We start from the raw sequence: 27,298 nt of genomic DNA, 5'->3' as shown, positions 1-27,298 counted from the left end.
CTCTAGGCAGCTGCCGGCAACATCTTTATATATATATATATTCGCTCTCCATCATGTCTTCCAGTTTGAGCATGAATTCTAAAATCATGAGACTGGAGTGACAGAGGACACAGAATGTCATAGAATACACTAATTTCACACAGCTGCCATTGACAAAGCTGGTAATACAATTCAGGAATCAACTTCTTAAACCTGCATTCTTTCAGAAACTGATCATGCGCCAAATATTCCCAGACCAGCTAACAACGATCTGTATTTGCCGAAGTTCAAATATACACCATATCTCAAAAATGGTAACTCAGCACACTTGTATAGTATTCAATAAATCCTCAAAACCAGACAGATGACAGAGCTCAGACATACTATGTCACTTGTTCAGATTACAAATGTTAGATCTCTAGCAATTGTGAAGCCATGTTAGAAACACAGAAAAGCTAAAATAGACATAATACTTTAAACACACAATTCTGCAGGCCAGGCTTGCACCTAGTGGCTCACACCTGTACTCTGTAATCCCAGCACATTGGGAGGCAGAGGGAGGTGGATTGCTTGAGCTCAGGAGTTCTGGAGCAACCTGGGCAACATGGCGAAACCCTGTCTCTACAAAAAAATAAATTACCCAGGCATGACGGCGTACTCCTGTGCTCCCAGCTACTCAGGAGGCCAAAGTGGGAGGATCACTTGAGCCCAGGAGTACGAGGCTGCAGTGAGCTTTAATCATGCCACTGCATTCCAGCCTGGCTGGAAAACAACAAACAAAAAATTCTGCACAAATAAAAATTCAGTATGTACAGTGATCATTTCAGAGGATCACATGTAACAATAGTATGAAATATTCTCCCCAAAAAACACACCCCCCAATTATCCCACCCCGAAAACTTCTCTGAAGGGCAGGGGCAGGCATTGGGGACACAGGATCCCTTGGATGGGCAAAGGGCCAGTTTCAGAGGCGGCAGCTTGCTCCAGAGGTGTAAACTGCAAAGCCAGTGCCTTTTGCTGGATGTCAACAGACTGGGCCCCAAATTCCAATCACAGACATGGTAAAAGTTCAAATGGGTGGCCAGGTACAGTGGCTCATGCCTTTAATCCCAGCATTTTGGGAGGCCGAGGTGGGTAGATAATGAGGTCAGGAGTTCGAGACCAGCCTGGCCAACTTGGTGAAACCCCGTCTCTACTAAAAATACAAATATTAGGCACAGTGGCAGGTGCCTGTAATCCCAGCTACTTGGGAGGCTGAGGCAGGAGTATTGCTTAATCCTGGAAGGCGGAGGTTGCAGTGAGCCAAGATCACATCACTGCACTCCAGCTTAGGTGACAGAGCAAGACTGCATCTCAGGAAAAAAAAAAAAGTTCAAATGATGAACCTGTCCTCAGCCATTTCCTCAGCTGGCTTCCAGGGAGACAGCAGGCTCAGAGCCAGGACACATAGTTCTCTTGTCAGAGAAGCCACATGGCCTGGTGCCCCAAAGCACATGAAAGAGCCAGGAACCATTGTCCAGTCATGTGGTCTCAAGGTCATCCCCCATGAGACAACCCTGTGCCCACCACTTGTCAGTTATATTTCCTACCTACCAGAGCACCCAGGAGGACAAGCACTGAGGGCACCATGGTCAAGCTCACTCTGCAGAGACAAACTCGGAAGAGGAAGAGAAATATACCTCCACAAGGCAGGGAGCAGGATCATTTGGCACCATGGACCCCTCTCAACCCACATCCCCAGCCCCACTTTTCTCACAGATGATCATCAACCCAAATCTCATGCATGTTTCGGCGGCACAAAACAGGTAAGGGCTGAAAAGGAGGTGGGTTGGGGAGGATCACAAAACCATCTGATCCTGGTGATGCCCATTAGAAGGTGAGTCCCCAGCAAAGAGTCAAGTCATATCTATCAGCAGAGAAAAGGGGAGGGGAAAGCACATTACTGTGTTCAGTGCAACTCCATGCTGGATACTTGGCGGGATGCTATGCCTCACTTAATCCTCAAGAAACCTCCACAGTGCTCTGTAAGATGGTCACCAGCATGGACCTGGGTGTCAGGCAGCCCTGGGTTCCCACAGCCCATGTGCCACTTGCTGGTTTTAAGATGCTGCAGCCACATAACCTCTGGGATTCTCAAATGGCTCATACATAAAGTGAAGGCGAGGACAGGACTCCATGGTAGGGACTGGTAGAGCCTGATGGTAAAACCCTCTGCCCTCTCAAAGCACTGGCTCTACATGCACCAAGAGCCCTGGGTCTACACAGAGCTTGAGGCTCTGAGACAGAGCTAGAGCAGAGAAGACAAGACTATTGGCAAGAGGGACAAAACCACCAGCTTGCAGCAAACAGAGTGTGCAGGGTCTAAGCAGCTCAGGACTGCTCCCCTCTACCCCAGGATGGCTGCCACCCCACCCCAGCAAAGGGCCAAGCCACTCACGGCACTCCTTCTCATCACTCTTGTCGAAGCAGTCGGGCAGCCCGTCACACTGCCAGGCGCCCGGGATGCACCGGCCATTGCTGCACATGAAGTTGCCTGGTATGTTGCACTCGTTGGTGAAGTTGTTCCCGGGGAGGAGCTGGCTCTCTGTGGAAGAGAGGGGACAGGTCAGACGGCACAGCAACAGCAGGCACCTGAGCGCCCCTCAGCTGAAACGTGTGTGGTTCGGTACAGGTGAGACTTCCGGTAGGTGACTCAACCTCTCTGACCTTCAGTTTCCTCCCCCATGAAATGGATTAATAATCTGCCCCACTCCACCTCCAGAGATTCTGAGGGGGCTAAATGGAGAAATACAGGGAACAAACACATTCAAATGTCGGGCACAAAATGGATATTCAGGAATTTTTTTCGTTCTCCATCCAAGACTGGTTATAAAATTCAAATGTTCTTTTCTGGCCATCAGCAGTAGTTAAAAATTCTAGACAGGAGTGAGCACTGGACTCCCAATGTCTCCAGCAGCAGGAACTGTAAGATCTTTCCCGGTCTCAGACTCTGCAGCCCTTACAATCACAGAATCCTTGAAGTTGGGCCAAGTTGGCAGGAATACTGGGAGATCATTTCACTCTAGGAAACAGGAGCCCAGACCTATGAACCCAACCTGCCTGAGGTCACACAGGTAGAAAAGGCCGTGCTGAATCTTGAACTCAGGATTTCTAACCTCCAAGAGGGTCCCAAGGTCATGGAATTGCCCGCCAAGAGTTACTGGAGGCTGAGAACCAAGCTGCAACTTCAGATTCAACTCCACTGAACATGGTCATAAAGTGCCAAGGGCTCTACCCCAAACAGCCAACCCTCGAGCAAACAGAGAAGGCCAGCCCTATGGTGGTGGAGGTGGGCAGGGTGCTGAGTTCATCTACCAGTGGACCCTGGGGGCAGATTTTCAAGGGAGCCAGTTTCTGATCGATCTGATCCGTCTGAGCCATTGTAATCAATGGCTAGGAAATAAGGAGCCATGTGAGTAAAAGAGTTTTGGGGAAAAGCAGGAAAAAAAAAAAGACCAGTCCCTCAGCACACCACAGCTCCAGAGCTCCCTCCTGAGTCATTCCATAAGCATTTATTGGACATTTATGACCAGATACTGGTGCTACGTTCTAAAGATGCAGAGATGATGGCTAGGACTTATACCTTAGGCTGGAAAGGCACACACAGCAAAATAAGAACAGGGATATCTAGACCTGCCTGCGGGTAGCAGGAGAAGAGAAGGGTCACAATTCTCTTTCATAAACCTTACCAAAGAGAAGCACCCATCTAGATCTCCAGATCCCTAACATCATATCCTCCTTCATGCTGCTATCCTTTATGTGTGCTATTCTTTTTACCAGGGATGCCCTTCGACCCGCTGGGTCTCCTAGTAAATCCCTACACACCCTTAAACAAACAAATATGACGCCTTTCAGCTGGGTGCGGTGGCTCACACCTGTAATCCCAGCACTTCGGGAGGCTGAGGCAGGCGGATCATGAGGTCAGAAGATAGAGACCACCCTGGCCAACATGGTGAAACCCTGTCTCTACTAAAAAAAACAAAAATTAGCTGGGTGTGGTGGCACGTGCCTGTAATCCCCAGCTTCTTGGGAGGCTGAGGCAGGAGAATAATTGAACCAGGGAGGTGGAGGTAACAGTGAGCCAAGGTTGTGCCACTGTACTCCATCCAAGTGACAGAGCGAGACTGTCTCAAAATAAACAAACAAACAAAAACAAAACAAAACAAAAAATATGTTGCCTTTCCTCTGAAGTGTTCCCTGGCTTCTCCAAACACAGATGAACACTAACTCTGTAGTCTGGTGATGGTACCACTGGGGTGATACTAAAAATATTTTATAACTAGAACAAGTGGACAACAACCAATTGCAAGGGACATCGTCATAGGCAAGCAACACCCCATCAGCCTTGGTGCCATGGAATTTCCCTTGTAGACCATCTGCTGTATTATACAGAATTAATAATGCACATGCATGTTTCATTACTGAAAATGAGCTTTCATCGTTCACTGGAGAACTCTAGGAGAGAAGCTACAAGGAGGGGCTCTACCCTGCCCAACTGCCCACATCAGAACCCAAGAAATCTCCCTAGTCCCCTCCTCAATCTATCACCTCCTACATGTGACCAGTCCCTACGCCTCCACTGCCACAGCTGCAACTCTAGCCAAAGCACCACCCTCTCTTACAGGGACTGCTGCACAGCACAACCTCCCCAGTTTGCCTCCCTGGCTCCAATCTTGCCCCTCTCCAACCCATTCTCCCTCTCTGTGGCCAGAAGGCTCTGTCTAAACAGCAAATCAATCATGACATTTCTTAACTTTAACAGGCCGTTGAATGGCTCCCTGGTGTTCTTAAGATAAAGTCAAAATTCAAAGAAATTAAAAAAGATTCCAAGAAAGAAAGTAGCATTTACGGTGGATGTTGATAGATACATAGATGAAAGCAAGCACTCCTCAGGTCTAGAGAACAGTGTCAGCAAAGACTCTGTGCAGGAAGACGGAGCTCAGAGCATGGAACAACATGGAATTTAAAAATCATGCAGCTCTGATTGTTAGGAAATGCAAAGGTATTATGCTACTATTTCTCCTATTCCACTGCAACGTCAGCCATCCCTAATTAATCATATGTGCTGTTCCTCTGAGCCCAGAATCAATATGAGACTCCCTCTCAAGACCAGACTCCAGAAAGCCACCAACAACCCCGAGAAGAACATGAAACCAATCCACCATCTCCAAGCAATGGCTCAAGGGGGACCCTAGAAGGGTAGCCAGGTACTGAATACCAGCCAGACAACAAATGTTCAACCCAGAAAATGCAGACATTCCAGCTGTTTGCTAACAACTGCTCTGGACTTCTCCAGCAAGCAGAGAATTCTTCAGGGGCCTGGAATGTAACTGTCATTCTGCTTTGTTTGGAAATACTTATACTTGCATTTGTAGAACTAGTTCCTTGAAGGCAAGCCCCCCTGGAAAAGTCACTGCAACTGTGAAATCTTGTTCTGATAAACAGATTCCTGGAGCCAGAAAATGGCCAGATTAGATCCAAAAGTGCTTGCTCTGAGAGTCAATAAGGCTGGCGGCACATGGACTTGACAAATGGATGGGTGAATGCAGAGACTAAATACCATGCTTCTTACACACAGGTGGTCCTGCCAGACACGGGGCTCAAAGCGCTTTCCCAGCAGGACCAGGGATCCTGGGGCCTGGTGAACAATAACAGAGAAGCACATTCTTTTTGCTCTTCTGAGCTACTGTATTAGGCATGCAGGTGGTGCACAGCCGTGTGCTTCAGGGAAGTGACATCATCAAACTCAAAAGCATGAGGAGGGCCGGTCTCGGTGGCTCATGCCTATAATCCCAGCACTTTGGGAGGCTGAGGCGGGTGGATCACTTGAGGTCAGGAGTTTGAGACCAGCCTGACAAACACGGTGAAACCCCCTGTCTACTAAAAATACAAAAATTAGCTAGGTGTGATGGCACACACCTATAATCTCAGCTACTTGGGAGGCTGAGGCAGGAGAATCACTTGAACCCAGGTGGCGGAGGTTGCAGTGAGCTGAAATCGTGTCATTGCACTCCAGCCTGGGCAACAAGAGCAAAACTCCAACTCAAAAAACAAAAAAGAGCATGAGGAGAAACCAAGGCAAAGGCAAGTTAAATCTTGTTGATTCTGTCTTCAAAAATTCCTCAAGCCCATCCATTTGCCTCACTCAAGTGGTACCACCCAATCCAAGCTGCCATTATTCTCTTGCCCCTTTCAACCATGGGTTTTTAATGGGGATCCATTTTGCCCCCCAGGGAACATATGGCGCTGTCTGGAGACACCCTGGGTTGTCATGACAGGGAGATGGGGGTGCTACTGGCATCTAGTGGGCAGAGTTAAGAGATGTTGCTATACCTCCCGTAATGCACAAGACAGCCCCCACAATGAAGAATCACCCAGCTGAAAATGTCAATAGTGCCGAGGTTGACAAGCCTTAGCTTAGTAATTAAAAAAACCTATGGACTTCCCACTTCTCACTCCCACCAGTTCCTTCTCTTCATTCAGGGTGAGATTTTAAAATGCACTGGTGGGTTCTCTGTGGCCTCAGAATAAATCTAAAACTCTCGCTGTAGTTTACAAAGCCCAGCCTGGTCCAGTCGCTGCCCGCTTCTGGATACTTACTTCAAACCATCTCCTGCCACATACCTCAGTGGCCCCTGTTGCGAGGCCTCCAGATGTGCTGTTTGCTGACCCCAGACACTCTTCCACCTACCTTTCATCTGTGTAATGGGCTCCATTGTGTCCCCCCAAAATTTACATGCCTAGAACCTCCAAATATGACTGTATTTGGAGACGAGGATCTTTAAAGAGGTAATGAAGCTAAAACAATGGCATAAGCGTGGGCTCTAATCCAGTCTGACTGATGTCCTTCTAAGAAGAGATCAGGACACAGACCGTGTACAGAGGGAAGACCATGTGAAGACACCAGAAGAAGAGGACCATCCATAAGCCAGGGAAGAGGGGCCTCAGAGAACACTAACCCTGCACTTCAATCTCAGACTTCTAACCTCCAGCAATGTGAGAAGACAAACTTCTGTCATTTCCCAGTCTGTGGACTATGCTATGTTAGGTTGGTACAAAAGTAATTGCATGATGCAATTAGTGTGACTTGCATTATGCAATTACTTTTGTACCAACCTAACAGCAGCCCACGCAAAGAAATACACTTGGCTAACCTCATTCATCCTTCAGACCTTAGCTTAAATCACTTCCTCAGATCCCTTCATGGACACTCAATCTACAGGCAGTCCCCCTGTTTTACATGCTGGTAGTGTCCTGTTTTCCTTTATCCCAGCTTGTGCTTACTGGTGTGTCTATACTACCTCTCCACCATACTGAACACTCCATGAAGGCAGAGAGGCACTGTTGTGTTCAACTCTGCACCCTGGGCACCTGACCACTCTGTAAGTCTCCAATAAATACCTGTAACTACTCTAAGAAAACCAAGTATTCAGTCACTAATTTATTTCCTCCCTTTCCCCTGTACTCTTCCCTGGAAGGTTCCATCCACCCCTTGTCTCATCCCCCTAGAATATGAGTGGGATCTCTACATACATAGATAAAATAAGGGACTTGGGGGTGTCTGGATTTGTACAAGTAAATTACTACCCTGTCTGCTTTAAAAGAGGTTAGAAATCTTTTCAGGCGGGCGGCAGGACTTTCTAGTGGCTGAAATATTTATCCCATCTTAGTGCCTCGGGACACATTTAGAATCCAAAAAAGACAAGCATTAGCACGAAGTTGGCTAGTTGGGCTTTCTCCTCCTCCCTTCTCTTTTTTTCATTAAGCTGAAAAATGAAAAAGAGTTGCCCATTTTCACTGCAGCACATACTTACTTAAAATAACTACACCATCTGCAACAAGAAAGAAAAAAAAAAAAAAAGGGCCGGGCGCAGTGGCTCAAGCCTGTAATCCCAGCACTTTGGGAGGCCGAGGCGGGTGGATCACGAGGTCAACAGATCAAGACCATCCTGGTCAACATGGTGAAACCCCGTCTCTACTAAAAATACAAAAAAATTAGCTGGGCATGGTGGCGCGTGCCTATAATCCCAGCTACTCGGGAGGCTGAGGCAGGAGAATTGCCTGAACCCAAGAGGCGGAGGTTGCGGTGAGCCGAGATCACGCCATTGCACTCCGGCCTGGGTAACAAGAACGAAACTCCGTCTCAAAAAAAAAAAAAAAAAAGAATGAAAAAAAAACTTCCAAGTCCCCCTCATTGGACAAAGGCAAATAGCCCGCTGCAGAAGGTTCTCCAAAACTGCTGGCTCCCACAAATTTACATTTGACAAAGGGGCCAAAAGTGGGGCAAGTACAAAAATTCAGACAGCTGCTGCATTCTGCCCAAATGACTCCAGAACATGCAGTTAGTGATGTTGACTTTTCCAGCTGAGAAATGGGAATACTATCCTACCAGCTGGAGTCCTCCTGGCTTTCTCCTTCCGCTGTTCTTCCCGCCCTAGGTGGACCCCCTGTCATGACATAAATCTAGAATTAACATCTGTAAACCATGGCAGCTGCTTCCCTACTTCTGCCCAGTGGCCTTCATTTGTATCATTTGCTTCCTGACAATCTGGATCTGAAGGCTCAATGAACAGCAAAGGGAAGACACACAACCACACATATGTAGACACACATACGGCTTAGCATTTGGTTTTGCAGATCTCAAACAGATCTTGTCCTAAACCTCCCCAGAGAATTAACAACCTCTTTCCACTGCCCAGTGCCAACAAACATAGCGTTATGAAGCCACTGTCTGTTTTGATGGCTTCTTCCAACACTCTCTCTCTCTTTCTCTCACTTTCTCTCTCTCTCTCCATGCACAGGCACAAGTAAGACCAGCAAGTAAGCTGCTCTGCAATGATCTGTTTATAAATATCCCTAGAAAATCCCTGAAAACCTCCTCGACTCTAGGCTGCTCCACGTAGTAGCATCAGTGTCAGAGAAACCCAGAGACATCTGTCCTGTACGCTTCCCAGAGCCATTCAGTTCCCATCAAATTGCTTCCTGCTGGAGTCTATGAGGATCATGCTCACTGTCACCAAGAATGGTCACACAAGGCTGTCTGAGTCTGGGGCAAGGATATGCCCTCTGGCTCCAAGCACCTGAGCATAGCCAGGTCTCCCTCTCTGTCTAGACTCTTCAGGCCACCCTTCCCTGTGAGCTCATTCCAATGGCCCCAGCCTCCATTTATCCATCTGTTCAAGGAAGATACAGCCCAGGGAAATTGGTGAGAAGTTATAACATGTCTCCTGGGTTCAGCCCAGGACCACTGGCTATTGACATGCACAGATTTCATATTTACACTGTCAATGAGCCTAAAAGAAGATGGTCGGCAATTCTGCAGCAGGAACAACTGATGGACAGAGCAAGTCACCAGGATAGTGAGTGGGCCTAGCTACCTACTGTGCCATGAAGTGTCTGCCCTTCATACAGCTGGATGGTTGTTTCTCCTACAAGGGTAAAGCAGCATGAGCTACAAAATGATAAAGGCTTCATTTCTTTCTTATAAAGAAAGTTAGCAAAGAAAGCCAATGGCTGGTATTAATGGGGCAAGCAAAAGGGTCTAGGTAAAGGACAGATTTCACCAGAAGATAGTTTTACAGATTATTTTCGTCTTGTACTTAATAGCCTCATCAAGGGCCTAATAGTTGCTACTTACATTTTTTTAGTTATGCTTCAGTGAATTTCATGAAGAAAATTATGCTGCAGCAGTGTTGATCTCCTTGGGGTTTGCAGAGCCATTGGGATACGGCCTTTGTGAGGTCCAAGGTCCACAGTTTGGGGGTCTGACAGCAACTCTGGAAGATGCTGTTTGTCATGATGCAGACCTCAAAGAAGAGCACTGAATCCCAGCCTCACCCTCATCCCATCCCTCCTCCTGCTCCCTTAATAGCCCTCCAGAAATCAATTATTATGGACATTTTGCTAGGGAAGACCTGACATCTACTGAAACACACACGGCAGGAGTGAAACATTAGCTCTTTCTTACTCCTTACAATCACCCTATGAAACAGGCACCATATCCATTTTGCAGATGAGGAACCTGAGATTGAAGAAGTAACTTGCCCAAGGTCACACAGCTAGAACAGGTCTGCAAACAGCCAGAGTAAATATTTCAGTCTGTGTAGGCCAAAGGCCAAATTAAGGTACCTATGTAAGAGGAGAGAAGGATATTCCACACATTTTTTATTGATGAAATTTAAATTATGTTCATAATCACTGGGAAAATTTTTCTGGAAAAAATGGAATTATTTTGGGGAGGGTAATTAACATTTCACTTAATTGAGGTTCAAAGTTAGTGTTTCCTATTATCAAAATATATTATAAATGTCTGATTTTTTTTCCCAACCATTTAAATACATAAAAACCATACCTGGCTCAGGGGATGGCTGGCTTTAGCCCAGTTGCCAACTAACTCCTGCACTAGAAGACTACAGGCTTATGTAAAATCAGAAAATGACAAAAGTGCCCAATCCCAAGGCATATCCCCCTATCCCATCACACCCACCACTCTGAAATGAGCCCCATTGTTGACTGGCTGCTCCCCACACCATGTCTTCTTGCTGCTGCATCCTCAGCAACTAGCAAGTGCCAGGTGCCTGGCAGACCCTCCATAAATGCCTGTTGACTGAATGAATGAGGAATGGAACCTGTTGACCCCTAAGGACCTTTCCAGTTCTGACACTCTTAAGTTCTGTGAATTTATCTAAACTGGAGTTGAGCCCATTTACACTCTGCCACACAAAATGCAATGGATAAATGAGGCTGGGGTGAAGAACACTTCTGGGCTCCCAAGAGGAAAGGCGCTGAAGTGAGGAGCTTCTGGAAGAAATTCTGCAAGCGCTCACTTTTCACTCACACCCGTGTCCTTGCCAAGGGCTGGCTGCTGGTCAGGCCTGGGAGAGAATCTGGAGCAGGAGCCATCCCACCATGCTGTCTGTCTTTTCAGCTCAATCAGCAGCAGCAGGAGGGAGTGTGGTGGACATGCCGCTAAACTGAAGGAGGAGACAACTTTATGACCAATTTTATCAGGCTTGAGATAAGCCAGGGCTTATGAGAGGGCCAATCAACTCTGCACTTCAGCACCTCTCAGTAACAGTCACTGGCCAAGAAGAAGGATTTTGCTACAACCCCAAGTTCAGCCCAGCCCCTTGTGCCCAGGGACAACTGCGACAATTTCCACAGCCACTGGGAACCATTTGACATTCTCTCTTCTGCTCCGCACAGATGCCACCAGGCAGGGCATATATGGAAAACAACAAAGCCAACTAAGGAATAAGGCCAGAAAAGCAAAACAATCTTCATAGAGGCCCCAAAGTGTATCTCTATGAGCTCAGGGTAAGAAAGAAATTCTGAAATAAATCTCAAAGCACAGGTATAACCCGCAAAGTATCAATATCTAGAATTTTCTGACAAAATGATATAAGAAAACACAAGCAGCCCAGTAGAAAAATGGACAAAGCATAGGAACAGGTACTTTCAGTAATAAGGAAACTCAAATAGCTACTTAATATATACTCAATCTCACCTGTAATCAAAGAATGATTAATGGAACACTAGAGCTCTTTCATGCCCATTGGACTTGGAAAAATTTGAAGCCCAACATTCTCAAGTGGCGAGAAGATACAGAGGAACAGGAACTCACAAATGCACATCTGAAGAGCAATTTGGCAACTCCTAGTAAAGCTCCCAGTTTTGTTACAGGAAAGGGGTCCTGACCCAGACTCCAAGATAGGGTTCCTGGATCTGATGCAAGAAAGAATTCGAAGCAAATCCACAGAGTAACATGAAAGCAAGTTTATTAATAAAGTAAAAGAATAAAAGAATGGCAGCGCATAAGGCAGAGCAGCCCCAAGGGCTGCTGGTTGCTCATTTTTATGGTTGTTCATAAGTTTTCTAGGAAAGGGGTAGACAATTCCTAGAAGTGAGGGCTCCTCCCCATTTTAGACCACAGAGGGTAACTTCCAGACGTTGTCAAAGCATTTGTAAATTGGTGGGAGTGTCCTTTAGCATGCTAATGTATTGTAATTGGTATATAATGAGCAACGAGGACGACCAATGGTCACGTTTGTCACCATTGGTTTTGGTGGATTTTAGCCGGCTTCTTTACTGAAACCTGTTTTATCAGCATGGTCTCTATGACCTGTATCTTCTGCCAACCTCCTATCTCATCCTGTGTCTCAGAATGCCTAACCTCCTTGGAATTCGGCCCAGTAGGTCTCAGCCTTATTTTATCCAGCCCCTATTAAGATGGAATCACTCTGGTTTAAAGCCCTGATATTTTGACCCAGTCAATCCTAATACATACTCTAGGCCTAGGGACAAACATGTACATGTCCCCAGGGTGAGAGCAAGAGAAATTCACTGAGACAATACTATATATGATACTATAAGACAAACTAAATGTTCATAGAAAGGAGAATGGATGAGAAAACAGGGTACATTAGCACAATGGAAGGCTACTCAGAGCTTCAATTAAATGAACTAGAGTTTACGTGACTCAACACAGGTAAATCTGAGAAACTTATTGCTAAATGAATACAGCAAACTGCAGAATATCATCTACATCCTGTTTAAAAACATACTATTTTAATGGATACATATAGATGTAGAAGTATTTTTAAAATGTACAGGAGAGATAAATACCAAATTCAGGATCGTGGGTACCTCTGGCAAATGGGATCAGTACACATGAGCCTCAACTGCAAGATTTCTGTCTTTAAAAAACTCTGAAGCCAGCATGGCAAAAGATTAGAATTCAGTCGAGCTGGGTGGCAGGCGTACAGCGGGCTTTGTGCATTCTTGGTTATTTTGTTATTGTGTTATTCTTGGTAACTTTTCTCTACCCTTTAAAAAATGTTTCATTAATAAAATTATATTATAGAGAACAAAATTTGCACTGATATTTGAGGGGAAAAAAAACCTATGAAAGACATATGGAAGCATTTACCACTATATTCTCACTTCAAAAACCCCACCAACTACAAAGGAATGTGAAATAAAAGGGGGCAAGTGTTCATCCTGGAAAAGAAAGAGCAAATGCAGACATTCTCCTGGGAGAATCCACCTTTTACGAACTCCTTTCATATTCTGAAAGGCAGCAGCCGTTGCAGGGTAGAAGCTGATTGTGGAGGAAAAAATAAACATATCTCCTAAGATAGATTTACCCACCAAACTCATTAAGCCGTGACATTCCAAAAACAGAAATAGCAAGGCCTAGCCAGTAGGTCAGATATTTTGGATACTAACTCCCTAAGAAGTCAGGGTGGGGAAGGCCACAGTAAAGCTGTCTTCCTTAGAATAGTCCACACCATCTGCCTCCTAGCCCCGCAATATGGGGCTGCAGGAGGCTGAGCAAAGCTCAGATGGGCTCAGCTAAGGGTAGCCAAGGCTGTGACTTGGTAGGGCCCCCTGGCTTTTGCAACTAAGGAGGGGCAAAAGGCACAGAGCAGAGTCGAAAACCAGGGTGGCCAGCACAGAAGAAGTGGTTTGAGGGTGAAGGACGGGGGAAGGCAAGGAAACCAGACAGTGAAGCCCAATCCCTGCACCTTGTCCCTCCCTTCTAGGAAAGCAGTCTCTTAAAAAAAAATCAAGAGCTCAGAAGTGAGCCAGACTTGGGTTCGAATGCCTAGTTCTCTTATAACCATAACTAGCTGTGCAACTTCAAACAAGTGAGCTACCCTCTCTAAGCTTTAATTTTCCATTTGTAAAACTGAGGAAACCCCACCTCCCTGGCAGCATTGCTGAGGGACAGATGGATGATGATATAGACAATGATAAAGATATAGATATGGATATAGCTAATGATATAGATATAAAATATATATAAATATGGATATAATGTGAACATACAAGAGCTAGAAGGATAAAGTGTATATAAGAGAGCAGGCGGCATAGACTTGGAGTTTAATAAATGGTACTAGTATACATTCGTTACTCCTTCCTTCCCTCCATACATTTTTACTGACTCTCTGAGTCAGAGAAGGCTGACTTTTCTCTTCCTGCCTCTCTAGAGGGAGTGTTGCCTGGTCAGATGGGAAGCCTGCTGGAATTTGGGCTGGTTGGCTGGGACCTGGAGGTCACTCAGATCCAGAAAAGCAGATTGTAGGGACAGACACCAGGTTTTAAGGACACAGTTAAAGAGTTCCCAGTGAAGATCCTGGCCATGTGTCTTCTCATACATGATGGCCTCAGCTTCAATTATTCCTAAGAAGTAATTAGCCCTCCTTAAATCATTTCTTGTGCTCTTTAATAGCAGCCAAACTATCCATGAACCAACTCTTCAAAATAACTATAAAGCTATAAAGCAGGTCAAAAGAGAAAGGCATATGGGACTCACCACTGGGCTTTGGGGGAGTTGCTTCACTTCCCTGAGCCTCAGTTTTCCCATGCATAAAATAAGGCAGTAATAGATGACAACCGAATTCCTTTTCAACTCTCAACTTATTCTTTGTTTCTGTGGACTCGTAACCATCCCCATAGCAGCCAAACACACATCATCTACCTGTCCTAGATAGTCTTCGGCATTTAAAAATAATCCGTGGGATTGACATAGAGCTCCTCCTCTGAAGGACTGAAAATATCCTTGAAAGGCAGGTACTGAAGACAGTTCCTCCCGTTTAATTCAAAGAGACTAAAGCCAGAGATAACCAGCCCATCAAAAGGCAGTGCCGGAGCTGGCCAAAGAATCCAGGTCTCTGGCTCCCAGATGAGTCCCAATTCTGGCCTCTGCACTTTACAACTCTGATCATCTCCACTGTCAGCTAGGAGATGGCTAGTCCCATGGTCCCCTGCAACAGGAGAAAATAATCTCCAAAGGGACAGGAATCACACCTGCCTCCCGTTCCCTATGGATTAAAGGGCTTCTCTGGTTCACTTCAATTATCCATAATCTTCCATCATGTCTCAGCAAATAAATAATTGTTTGGCTTATCACTTCTGATTGGGAGAGCAACCCTGCCAGGGAGATCAAAAACGCCAGTCTTTTTCCGTCAAGCAAGGAGGGTGTGTATATTAACCCATGAGTCTTTTTTTTCTTAAGTAGCTTAATCCATTAAACTGGTCCATCCCGCTTCTACAGTCTGTTCACGCAGGCACCCTCCCTCCTGAGCACAACGACAGGCCCTCCAGCATGAGGAATTAGCTGACTTCTTGAGCAAATGATATTTGAACATCTAGAAAGTGCCAGAGTTAAGCAGTGCTTACCACTGGAGTCCCCACTTTAGTATGCATGTCTGAAGCATCGCAGCTTTCAGACTTCCTGAGTGAGCAATTTACTGTTGCAAGAAACTATCCGATTTGGTAAATCTGTTTTAAAGGGCTGAAACTGTGGAGATGAACCTATTTGGGGTTTCCAGATTGCAAAGGATAGCCTATGAAAGGGTAGCTTATGAACTTCCAGAAAATGAAGCAAGTTTAAAAATTAAAGATGGATTATAGAGCTCTTCTCATCTGAGTCAGCCCTGGCGCCCATACACTGAATTCTATTACCATTCTTTCCAAGCTTAGGGAATGACTTATCCACTCTTTGCCTCAGTTTCATTATATATAAAACAGAGATTGACCAAATGCAAACTTGACAGGTTCCCTGGGTAATCAAAGGGCTGTTTTGTCCATCTTGGTATTGGAGCCAAGTAGTCACAGACCTGAAAATATTACAGCTCTCACCGAGTATCCCTCACACCAGAAAACCTCATAAGGAAAAAAAAAAAAATACTAAAATTCAGTGGAAGCTTCTGAATTTTTCACACATTTTATGACAGCATGCAGATAGTGGCCATTAAGATTAACCAGGGCTCATTTCTTAAAGGTGCTATTATTCAAGATTAAAGAATTACTATGAAATAAAGACCAGATGCAATGTAGGTACATAACATGTCATTTCATAAGACACAGCATTCTCATATAGTTATATGATTAATAATTAGAGGAAGGATGATCTGAAGTATAAAAGGATTCACCCTGAACTGAATACAATAGAATCATACCAGGTGAGATGAGAGAGCAGAAGGGAACTCTTCATTAGGAAACAGTTTTTCAATAAATTGAAATAACATGCCCCACAGTGTGGGTCCAGTTCTTCAGGTGACTCCAATGCTCCCTATTAACAGGGGCAGCTCAATACCAAGGCGCTGGAAGAGGTCGAAGGCCAGGTGAACGCTGAGACCATGATTAACCTTTAAATAGGTTTGAGGCCAGGTGCAGTGGCTCACGCCTACAACCTCAGCACTTTACAGGGCTAAAGTGGGAGAATCAGTTGTGTCTAGGAGTTCAAGACCAGCCTGGGGTATATAATGAGACATCATTTCTACCAAAAAAGACAAATTAAAAATTAGCCAGGCATGGTGGCATGCACCTGTAAGTCACAGCTACTCAGGAGGCTGAGGAGAGAGAATCACTTGAGCCCGGTAGCCAGAGGTTGTAGTGAGCCAAGATCATGCTGCTGCATTCCAAGACAGAGCCAGACGCCATCTTAAAAAAAAAAAAAAAAAAACGAGGCTGAAACCCTATAGTCTGCATTTTCTTCAATCCTTGACATCTGTCTGGTTTCATCACTCTCTCCTGAATCTGTCTTCACAAAGTCACTGGTGGGGGGTGGGGGCGGGGCGGGGGCGGGGATAGCGGTTTCCCAATCACTGAATTCAAATGTTAATTTTCCATCTTTTCTTTAGGCATAATTCTGCTGCTCTGGATCAACTAGTTCATTCCCTCCTTCTGAAACTTCATTCCCCTGGCCTCCCTCAAACAATATTCTCTTCTTCTGCCTCCCCCTAATACACACCTGGCTTCCTGATCCTTCCTTCTCAGTCATCTTAGAAGCTCCTTTTCCTCCACCCATCCTTAACAGCCTTCAGAGTTTTGCTCCCAACTGCTTGAACAAGCGACATCTTCCCTAGTTAAGTCATTTTGTCCTCCACTAGTTTGACCTTCACAGTGATAACTCCCAAACCAACACTTCCAATTCAGCTCTCTTCCCTTCAACAACATCCTCCACCATTGGCTTCACACTTCTATCCCATACTGCCAAAGATACTTCATCCCTGGCACAAGCTCAGCATGTCCAAAACAGAACTTTTGTTTTCTTCTAAACCTGCTCCTCCTGCATCATGCGATATCTCAGCTGGTAGAACCACCAACCATCCCTCTCCCTCACCCCCACTGCCATCAACCAACCGGTGCTGTAATTAATAATTAATATGTCCCAACCCTGCCACTCACAACCCTAGTCCAAATCCTTCTCTTATCTCTCTGGCACTAATGGCTTCCTCACTGGCTTTCCCGGCTCTAGTCTTGGCCCCTAAAAGCATCCTTCACACAGCTGTAGAACAAATCTGACCATGTCACATGCGGTTTCAAATCCCCATTCCACAGAGGGTAAAACTCAAGGTCCCCAGGTTAGCAGAGATGGCCCTGAGTATCTTGGCCAGCCCACCTCTCCAGGGGTTTTCTCCCTAGTCCCCCAAGACAACGTACATGCCCCCATTCAGACCTCTCAACATAACCTATGCAAACCTCCATCTATCTCTTCATTTACCATAATGCTCCATAAATTTCTGTTGGGTGTCTTTCTTTCCCCTACAACCCATGGGCAACTTTTATACTAGAGGAGGGAATGTGTTCTAATGTAGCCCAGGGCCCACAACAGAGTGTCTACTGAAATGGAAAGAGAAAAAGAAGGAGGGAAAAATGGACAGTTGCTTCCCTGTGCTAAAATACTATGAACATTTTGTGGATTATTCCATCAAATTAGGATCATTCCTCAATCTTGTGGACAGTCCCTATTTGCATGCATTTTAAGATAACAGAACTAAAATAAGTCTCTTCATGCTCAGATGATAACTTGCTTATCTTAAAGGCAAAAGGGGGACAGGAACCAAAATTTCAAGTTTTTGTTCATATTATTTTTTCTTTATATTATTATTGACTTTCTTGAGAAGTCCATGGACCCTAGTATTTTCTGTGTGGCAACCTTTACCTCCAGATTAGCTTGAGTGTAAACCAGCAATTCTTCATGGCTCAAAGTAAACATTCAAATGTAGCCCAGTACTTCATAGGGCAACCTTGGTAGATAAAAGCTTGCCTCCAGAACTCTGGGGCATGAGGACTTTGCATATAACATGTGCTGTCAGCATCATCTGACACAGCTTCTCATAAGACAAACCCAACATGCTGTGATGACCCATGCCCACAGAGCCGGCTCACAGGAAAGCAAGGTCAGACACATGTTAAAGGAGAAGAGAGCCAGGCCCAGGTACACCTGGCAGGTGACAACACCTCTCTGATTCAGCCCTGTTTCTGCTCACACTGGGTTGCAGACAGCCTCTCAGTCAAGCCTCTGGTCCTCCATCCAGAGAGGCTGATTCATCTTCCCCCCATGGTAAGTCCCAAACCTTGAGCACCCTACCTTTGGCCTTTATTTGTTTCTTTCTGTATCCAGAGAATAGTGAAGCTGCAACACAGTGACAGGCCACTGTGCTCTGGGACTCTCATCCAGAGCAGGCAAATATGCACGCCCTTTGCTACTGAAGGAGGTGAGGGTGGCCTGGCAGGAATGAAGGAGCCTAAAGGGGTTCAGTCAAGAGCCTGCCTCTGTTATGAATGGCCATCGAAGCACTGGGACCCAGGCCCTCAGTCACCCCATTCCTGGCAGCTCAGGTGACCTATGAACAAACGAGGCCAGGTTATCCACCTATATGGAAGGTGGCAGCTCTCCACACACTCTGGATGTCAAGATAGGAATACCAGCTCCACGTGAAGCTAGACTGACATAAAAAATCCCAGCAGAATAAAGCAACATAATGAACCAGAGTGCCAGCACAGCTCCAGAGAGACTCTCCCTGTCTCTCCTTTTGTCAATCAAGTGCCTTTATGCTAACAACATGAGAGACTACAGGTTTTAAGAGACACAGGGCAAGAGATCCAGCTTCTCACTGAATGCCCACAATAATCAGCTCCAAGAAGCTCCAATCCCTGCCTGGCACGGCTCACTTTCCACCTCACATCATGATCCACTCCATGCTGCACAAATGATAATGCATTTACAGACAGTCGGACTCTCCAGCCAGAAGGAAAAATTTCACCTAATTAAATAAAAACAAAGCAGAAAACCAAAGCCTTCAACTCGTGCCAGAAAGAAGAACTACTTGGTGTTTTACAGAGCTTTACAGCCAGAAATGCCAATCAAGATTTTTTTTTTCTAAATGCATGTTTTAAAACAATCATCTATGTCCCTAATTGGAGCTCTTTAAAAATCAGTAAGAGAACTGCAAACAAACCAAGAAAAAAATGAACAAAGAAAATGGAAAGGCATGGCGCAAAAAATGAACATGGCCAATAAATGAAAAGACACACAGCCTTGCTAGCAGGTAAACAAATGCAAGGAAAATGTCATTTTTTAAAATAACATGATTGGCCAAAAGTTGAAAAGATGGGTACTCTTGAGGGTTGGCAGGGTGAGGAAACTGGCACTCTCAGACCCTACTGATGGGAGTATAAATTGGTAGAACCTCTCTAGGGCCACTTGGCAGCACTGGCATAATTTATAATGAGCTTCTTTGTACCCACTGATTGCATTTCTAAGAAATATATAAATATATCAGCCTTAGAAATATATAAATGCAGAGAGAAACATATAAAAGGCTGGGTTTTTTCTTTATAGTATTATTTGTAAAAGCTCAAAACTTTAAAGAACTTAAGTTTCCATAAGAGGAGATAGGTAACTTTGGGAGGCCGAGGCGGGTGGATCACGAGATCGAGAGATTGAGACCAACCTGGTCAACATGGTGAAACCCCGTCTCTACTTAAAAAAAAAAAAAAAAAAAAAAAAAAAAAAAAAAAGATGAGATGGGTAAAGGAAAGAGATCTTCAAAAATTTCATGAAAATGCATATTATAAAAAAACTATGCATAGATTTTAAAATTTTTTTGTACCCAAATAAATTCATACTAACTTGTTATAACATGTCTGAACAGGATGGAACTTGAGGCACTAAGAAGGATAAGACACCTGTTTAAAAAAAAGCCCCTTTCAGAGCAACATGAATTCTGCTAAAATTGAAGCAAGAACAAATATCCAATTTACAATGAAGCTTGGGTGAAAGGATGATGAAATCATTGATGGTTTACAAAAAGTTTATGGCAACAATGCCCCCGCCAAAATCAGCAGTTTACAAACGCCTAACTCATTTTAGGAAGGGGCAAGGCAGCATTGAAGATGAAGCCTGCAGTCGCAGGCCATCCACATCAATTTTTGAAGAGAAAATGAATCTCGTTTGTGCCCTAATTAAAGAGGATCAACGATCAACAACAGAAACAACAGCCAATGCCACAGTCTCAGTTGGTTCAGCTGACACAATTCTGACCGAAAAATTGAAGTTTCCACTTGATGAATGCCAAAAGTGTTGCACCCAGATCAGCTACAGACAAGAACAGAGCTTTCGGTGGAAATTCTAAATAAGTGGGACCAAGATCCTGAAGCATGTCTTTGAAGAATTATATTAGATAAAATACGGGCCGGATGCAGTGGCTTATGCCTATAATCCCAGCACTGAGAGAGGCCAAGGCAGGTGGATCACTTGAGGTCAGGAGTTGGAGACCAGCCTGGCCAACATGGTGAAACCCTGTCGCTACTAAAAACACAGTCGCCGGGCACAGGTGCTGGGCACAAGGGTGTGCGACTGTAATTCCAGCTACTCGGGAGCCTGAGGCACGAGAACTGCTTGAATCTGGGAGGCAGAGGTTGCAATGAGCAGAAAGCTCATTTAGCAGAAAGCTGAGACGGTGCCACTGCACTGCAGCCTGGGAGACAGAGCGAGATTCCATCTCAAAAAGAAAAAAAAAAGATGATAAAATATGGTTTAATCAATACAATCACGAAGAAAAAGCACAATCAAAGCAATGGCTACCAAGCGGTGAACGTGGTCCAGTCACAGCAAAAGGTGACCAGTCAAGAGTAAAGGTCATGGCAACAGGTTTTGGGGATACTTCAGCTATTTTGCTTGCTGGCTTTCTGGAAGGCCAAAGAACAATAATGTCTGGTTATTATGAGAGGTTTTGAGAAAGTTAGCCAAAGCTTTAGCAGAAAAATACCCCAGAAAGCTTCACCAGAGAGTCCTTCTCCGTCCTAGTAATGCTCCCGCTTATTCGTCTCATCCAACAGGGCAATTTTTTGAGAATCTCAGTCTTGGCGTCTTCTGACTTTCTGTTCTATAATCCTAAAATTCTTTAAAAGGCAAATATTTTTCTTCAGTTAATAATGTAAAAAATACATTGACATGGTTAAATTCCCAGAATCCTCAGCTCCTTAGGGATGGACTAAATGGCTGGTATCAACACTTACAAAAGTGCCTTGAACTTGCTGGAACTTATGTTGAGAAGTAAAGTTTATGTTTTTACCTTTGAATTCCACCTTTCCATGAACTTTCTGAGGTCCCCTCATATGATGCAATATAGCCACACTACCACATCAGCCTTTCAAAAGAATTCGGGAGTTAGAATGTACTGACGTGAAAGAATATCCACAACAGAGTCAGAAGGGAAAGCACAAATTGCAAACAATATGTATAGCATCATCCCATGTTTGTCCATGGCTAGAGATGCAGACTTTAATACAGTGTGTACTGGTATTTACATGTATATCTGTACAGTCTTAGAACACACACTCTGCAGGGAAGGAATTGAGAGGTCCTGTTAGAATGTGAGTATATCTCCTATTGGCACCTTTTCTTCAGAAACAACTGCCTAAAATGTCACCATAGTAAATATGGCTAGAGAACTTAAGACAGCAGCCAAGATGATTTGGGGGAGAGTTTGCATAGCACTACTCATTATAAAAATACATTCACATACAGAGACATTGGCTTCTTTAACCTTTTTTTTTTTTTTTTTTTTTTTTGAGACGGAGTTTCGCTCTTGTTACCCAGGCTGGAGTGCAATGGCGCGATCTCGGCTCACCGCAACCTCTGCCCCCTGGGTTAAGGCAATTCTCCTGCCTCAGCCTCCTGAGTAGCTGGGATTATAGGCACATGCCACCACGCCCAGCTAATTTTTTGTAGTTTTTAGTAGAGACGGGGTTTCACCATGTTGAACAGGATGGTCTCGATCTGCCGACCTCGTGATCCACCCGCCTCGGCCTCCCAAAGTGCTGGGACTACAGGCTTGAGCCACCGCACCCGGCCGGCTTCTTTAACCTTTTAAGAAACAAAACCCAAAAGGAAAAAGTCATCTTACTCACCAAATTACAAATATTTTCATGAAGCATTCCTCAAAGCATGAGAGAAGCAAGTTTGGAAAAAGAGTACTTGATACCGTCAGAAACCAACAGTCCCAAATGTTGGCTTGAACAAAAAGAAAAACTGAACAGGGAATCACTTACAGAAACCTGTGGATGGCTGCTCATTAATGAGTTATCACAGAAAATGACCCAAGGGCTATATTTGCTTTTATTCCCTTTTAGAACACAAATGTATTCTATAAAATCTCTCATGAGCCACCTTCCACAGCCACACTTCTCCCCTCCCTTCTGGCCAGCCCCACTCCCCACAAGAGGCCATGCCTCAGCAGCCTGGGTGGGACGGCTCTGACCCTGATGAAGGGATGTAAATGTCATTCATCCTCTGCAGGGAATGTGGCAGGTCTCTCCAAATCTCACTTGCCCTCCCTGTGAGCTCACAATTATACCCTGCTCTGGACTCTTGTTTCCAAGCTACTGGGTCTTCCAGGTGGCATCAGGCCACAATTTCTGCTGGAAAACAGAGGAGCTCATTCAAGGGCGCCTGGAACAAGAGTGCTGGAGTCTGGAGCCCAAGGCTTGTGGGATGTTGGATCGCCAAGATTTTGGAGCCTGTCCTTGCAACCCAAGGGGGTGGAGGGTTATCCTAAAACCCACCTCCTGGAAGATGAGGTGGAAACTGGATCTTTTTAATGTAGAGTAAAAGGAGCCAGACATTCTTGCAGGTTCAAAAACAGAAAAAAGTCATCTGTGATATTGGGAAGTCAGGACAGCGGTGGGGAGTGGGAGAATGGAGTCGGGGCACCACCAGGGCTCTGGGTTAGCAATGCTGTACTTCTTGTGCTAAGCCCAGGTTCCCCAGGTGTGTTTACTTCATGAAAATTCATAGAGCTCCCCAGTTAACACCTGCGGGCTTTTCGGTAGTGTTAAGTTTCTATTAAAAGTTTACTTAAATTAAAAAAAAAAACAAAAAACATGTTTTGAACAGCATAGCTGGCTCACAGACACCATTCCTCTCCTTTCTTACTTCTACAGCCTGAGCCACCAGCAACCTCACTGTCAACGTCATGCCAAGTCCAATAGCTCACAATGCAATGACAAGGGGTGAGGGCAGGGACAGGCAGTGTGAGGAGGGGGGAATGGCATGTCCAGGATTTATTTTTAATTGACTCACTCATTTTCCACAAATACTCACAACAGCCCTGCTCCTTTTTTGCAATGCCCAAAATGGCACGAGCCACAACCTGATAAACCCCAAGCAAGCGAACTTCTCAGGCCCGAGGCAGGGCTCTGTGGTGGCATCTACTGAAGCCTGGCAGAAGAGCCAGACTCTGGGATGCATTCAGAAAAGTCTGCATGGCTTCTGTTGCTTCGGTTCCAAAATGAATCTGAACATGGAGTAGGTGACTCACCTCCTAGAAGCCAATTCCAGCTCCAATTACAATCCAACTGACTTTCTAAACTCTTTCGGGATTATTCTTGGTTACTGGGAATCTTAGGGGGTCTTCACTGAACTTTTCCATGGTGTTGGTTTAGGGGATCCCCCCTTCTTTGGTTAAAAAGTTTCTTATTTGTCTTTGGCAAAAAATAAATAACTAAATCATAAAGTTTACAGCAAACTGTATGGGAAGAAAAGCAATCCAGAATAATTTACGTTTGATGAGTCCACAGATTAGGCAACTGAATGCTGGTTTCTGCCTGCAGCCAAGGGAAATGTCTGAACTTGGCTTTCTCCCTCTTCTTTGCCATAATAACTCTTTCAAAAAGGCATTGCCCTGTCACCACCGCTGCCCATATAAATCCTCAGGCAGGAGTATGAACCTCGGGAGAGCAAGGCTGATCTCACCTCAACAGCAAAGTTTCAGTCACCTCCCCACTGCAAGCAGAAAAGGAGGGAGCAGGTGAGATGGGCCACCCAGCCAAGGGGAATCGTGACTTTAAGAACACTCCAGGCATTACGATCACTGAGGGTACAATGTGCATCCTGTACTGCACCCTTCTGGCCACTTCTACTCTTTGGGCACAACGAAAGCCATCATTTCCCATAACGGTGTTATACGGCATTTTCATAAAGGCCAGGCTGGTAATACCATTCCTTTGTATTTAGCACACAGCTCCATGCCGGTCATGCACCCCTCTGTCTGTCTGTCGCTCTTTCTCAGATCAGCTTCTTATGTTCCCACAAAACAAACAGCTTCTGTTCAAACTCCCTCCCAGAGCAACCCAATCTCCAGAGGCCTCCCCCACCCCAGTAAAATCCCAAACTTGTGTAAACATGCAAAGGTCTACTCAAAGCTCAGCTTCCAAGAACAGAGAGGCATAGAAGGAATATCTCAGCACACACTGGCCAGGCCCAAGAATCACAGACCCACAGCAGGACACACATCCAAAGATCAAAGGAGGAAAGGTTTCAAAGGAAAGAACCAACTCAAGAATTTTCTACGAAGTATCTTTATTTAGGGAAAAAAACAGGTGGGTGTGCCTGCAAAGCCTGACTTGCCTTAGTTCTCCACCAATGTCTTCCTGATCCTAGCAGACAACATTTATCTACCGGGCAGCAGCAAACCTAGTGGATGGGAGGCAGAAAGACTTCAAGGCACCTGTAACAGCCACTGTCAGTCACCCCACCTAGACAGAAAGAAAAAACTCAGGCACACTCCCCCGGGAATTGCAAACTCCTCAGAAGAAAAGGAAACAGACTTTGTAAAACACCATCCAAAGAAATAGACATCATTCCTAAAGAAAATGTGGCACATACACACCATGGAATACCATGCAGCCATAAAAAGAATGAGATCATGTTCTTTGCAGGGACATGGATGAAGATGGAAGCCATCATTCCCAGCAAACTAACACAAGAACAGAAAACCAAACACTACTATGTTCTCACTCATAAGTGGGAGTTAAACAATGAGAACATATGGACGCAGGGAGGGAAATACATACAGGGGCTTGTCAGCAAGCAGGGGGCAAGGAAGGAGAGCATCAGGACAAATATCTAATGCATGCGGGGCTTAAAACCTAGATGATGGCTAGATGGGTGCAGCAAACTACCATGACACACGTATACCTATGTAACAAACCTGCTCATTCTGGACATGTAACTTGGAACTTAAAGCCTCTCCCCCCACAAAAAAAAGAAATTGACATCATTCCTTCAAAGTCCCTTTGCATCAGCAAGCTGCTGAGAGACTAAGAATCCCCGCTAATAAGCACTCAATTTCAGAAAAATGTGTTATTACCAAACTGCCCCTATGAATCAGGCATTATCCTCAATACTGCTCAATGGACAAGAGATAGGAACACTCAGCAAAATTTGGAAAACAAAATATTTCTCAGGATGCCTGTCTCTAAATGTACCAAACAGAATAACCTCTGGGCAAGCCGATTTATACCTAATGGATATTTTTTATGTTTCCAAATTAACAGGTAACTTTGGACTATAATGGAGAGAGAATTAAAACTGCATAAATTTCCATCCTCTGCTCCCAAACATCTGACTTTTTTCTTTTCAACTTTTCCATCCAGCTTTTTTCTAGTTTCAAAATTCCCAGAAGTTCACATCTTGAAATACAATAGTCTTCCCTTTTCTGTGGTTTCGTTTTTTGCAGTTTCAGTTACCCTCAGTCAATGGACTTCTGAAAATATTAATGGAAAATTCCAAAAATAAACCATTCATAAGTTCTGAATTATGCGCCATTCTCAGTGGTGTGATGAAATCTCATGTCATCCCGCCTGGCCTGCCCAGGATATGAATCTTCCCTTTGTCCAGCGTACACAGTCTACACTACCTGCTATCAGTCACTTAGGAGAGGTCTCAGTTATCAGATCAACTGCCTTGGTCTTGCAATGTTTGTGTTTCAGTAACCAATTTTACTTAATAATGGCCCGAAAACACAAGAGGAGTGATGCTGGTAATTCAGCTACGCCAAAGAGATGCTATAAAGTGCTTCCTTTAAGTGAAAAGGTGGAAGTTCTCAACTTAGTAAGGAAAGAAAAAAAAAATCTTACGCTGAGTTTGCTACGATGTACAGTAAGAACAAATTTTCCATGTGTGAAATTGTGAAAAAGGAAAAAATTTGTGCTAGTTTTGCTGTCACACCTCAAACTGCAAAGGTTACAGCCAGAGTGTGTGATATGTGCTTAGTTAGGATGGAAAAGGCATTAAATTTGTGGGTGGAACATAGGGACAGAAATATGTTCCAATTGACAGCAATTGGGTACTATATTCATTTTCAGACATCCACTGGGGGTCCTGAAATGTATCCCCCAACCAAGGATAAGCAGAGACTACTAGAGAAATATATTAATCAGAATTCCTAACCCCCGGTAACTTTAGAATATAGAAGGATAGCAATCTAAACTGATGAACTAAAATCAACAATAATAAACCACTTTTGAGGAAAATAGCAAACTACTGTGACCCTGTCTGCCTTCTTTCCCCACAGCTATGCAGTTAAGACTATGAAGTCAAACAGTCATGATGCTGGTGACAGGCCACCACTCAGACTTCCTTAGACGTGATGCCTGCCTTCATGGAGCACCTACCATATGTTAGAGCCCGTGCTGGTGCTTTCTGTATGTCATTTAATCCACACTGCATCCCTATTGGGTAGCTACTTATGCCCATTTTCCAGATGAGGAAATTGAGGTTCAAGATGACAAGCCAGCTAATGAGAACTAGGATGCAAATCAAGATCTATCTAGCTCCCCAAAGCTCTTTCCTACTGACCTCTATTCTGTCCCCAAAACAGCATAATAGACCTGTCGATGAAGAAGACATAAGCTAGTATTGTTTATGGTTCTCTCTCTACCCTTTCAAAAATCAGAACATCAGTATTATTGAGGTAGCAGAACTTTTGATACACAAATAGCAAATTAATTACACATCTGAAGTGTTGAAGGACCACCCAAATCTAAGCTAAATTACAGCAACGGCCACTGTGTTCTCACCGCTCAAATTCCAAGCCAGTGATCTCCTCAGCAACATTTTCAAGATATTTATATTTAATATGTACCCACTGCCTCTCTCATACTCTGTTTTGTAATAAGCATTCATTCAACTGATTCATTC

At 44.6% G+C, this 27,298-nt stretch overlaps 1 protein-coding gene across 11 annotated transcripts in view; it reads right to left on the bottom strand.

The window, feature by feature from the left end:
• Positions 1–27,298, bottom strand: part of LDLRAD3 (low density lipoprotein receptor class A domain containing 3) — a 294,583-nt gene that overhangs the window by 200,346 nt on the left and 66,939 nt on the right. For 7 of the 11 annotated variants that reach the window (XM_035262370.3, XM_078340851.1, XM_009007934.5 and 4 more), the window contains exon 2: positions 2,417–2,563. In XM_035262370.3, coding sequence (XP_035118261.1) covers positions 2,417–2,504 — 88 coding nt within the window. In that variant the 5' untranslated portion in view covers positions 2,505–2,563. Of the gene's footprint in view, positions 1–2,416; positions 2,564–16,351; positions 16,468–21,083; positions 21,217–22,227; positions 22,643–27,298 lie in introns of those variants that run through there. The other 4 variants (XM_054240760.2, XM_078340850.1, XM_035262369.3 and 1 more) reach the window with 3 other exon arrangements.

This window comes from Callithrix jacchus, chromosome 10 (assembly GCF_049354715.1).
Source record: "Callithrix jacchus isolate 240 chromosome 10, calJac240_pri, whole genome shotgun sequence".
Taxonomy (NCBI): domain Eukaryota; kingdom Metazoa; phylum Chordata; class Mammalia; order Primates; family Cebidae; genus Callithrix; species Callithrix jacchus.
This window is presented reverse-complemented; position numbering and strand designations above follow the sequence as displayed.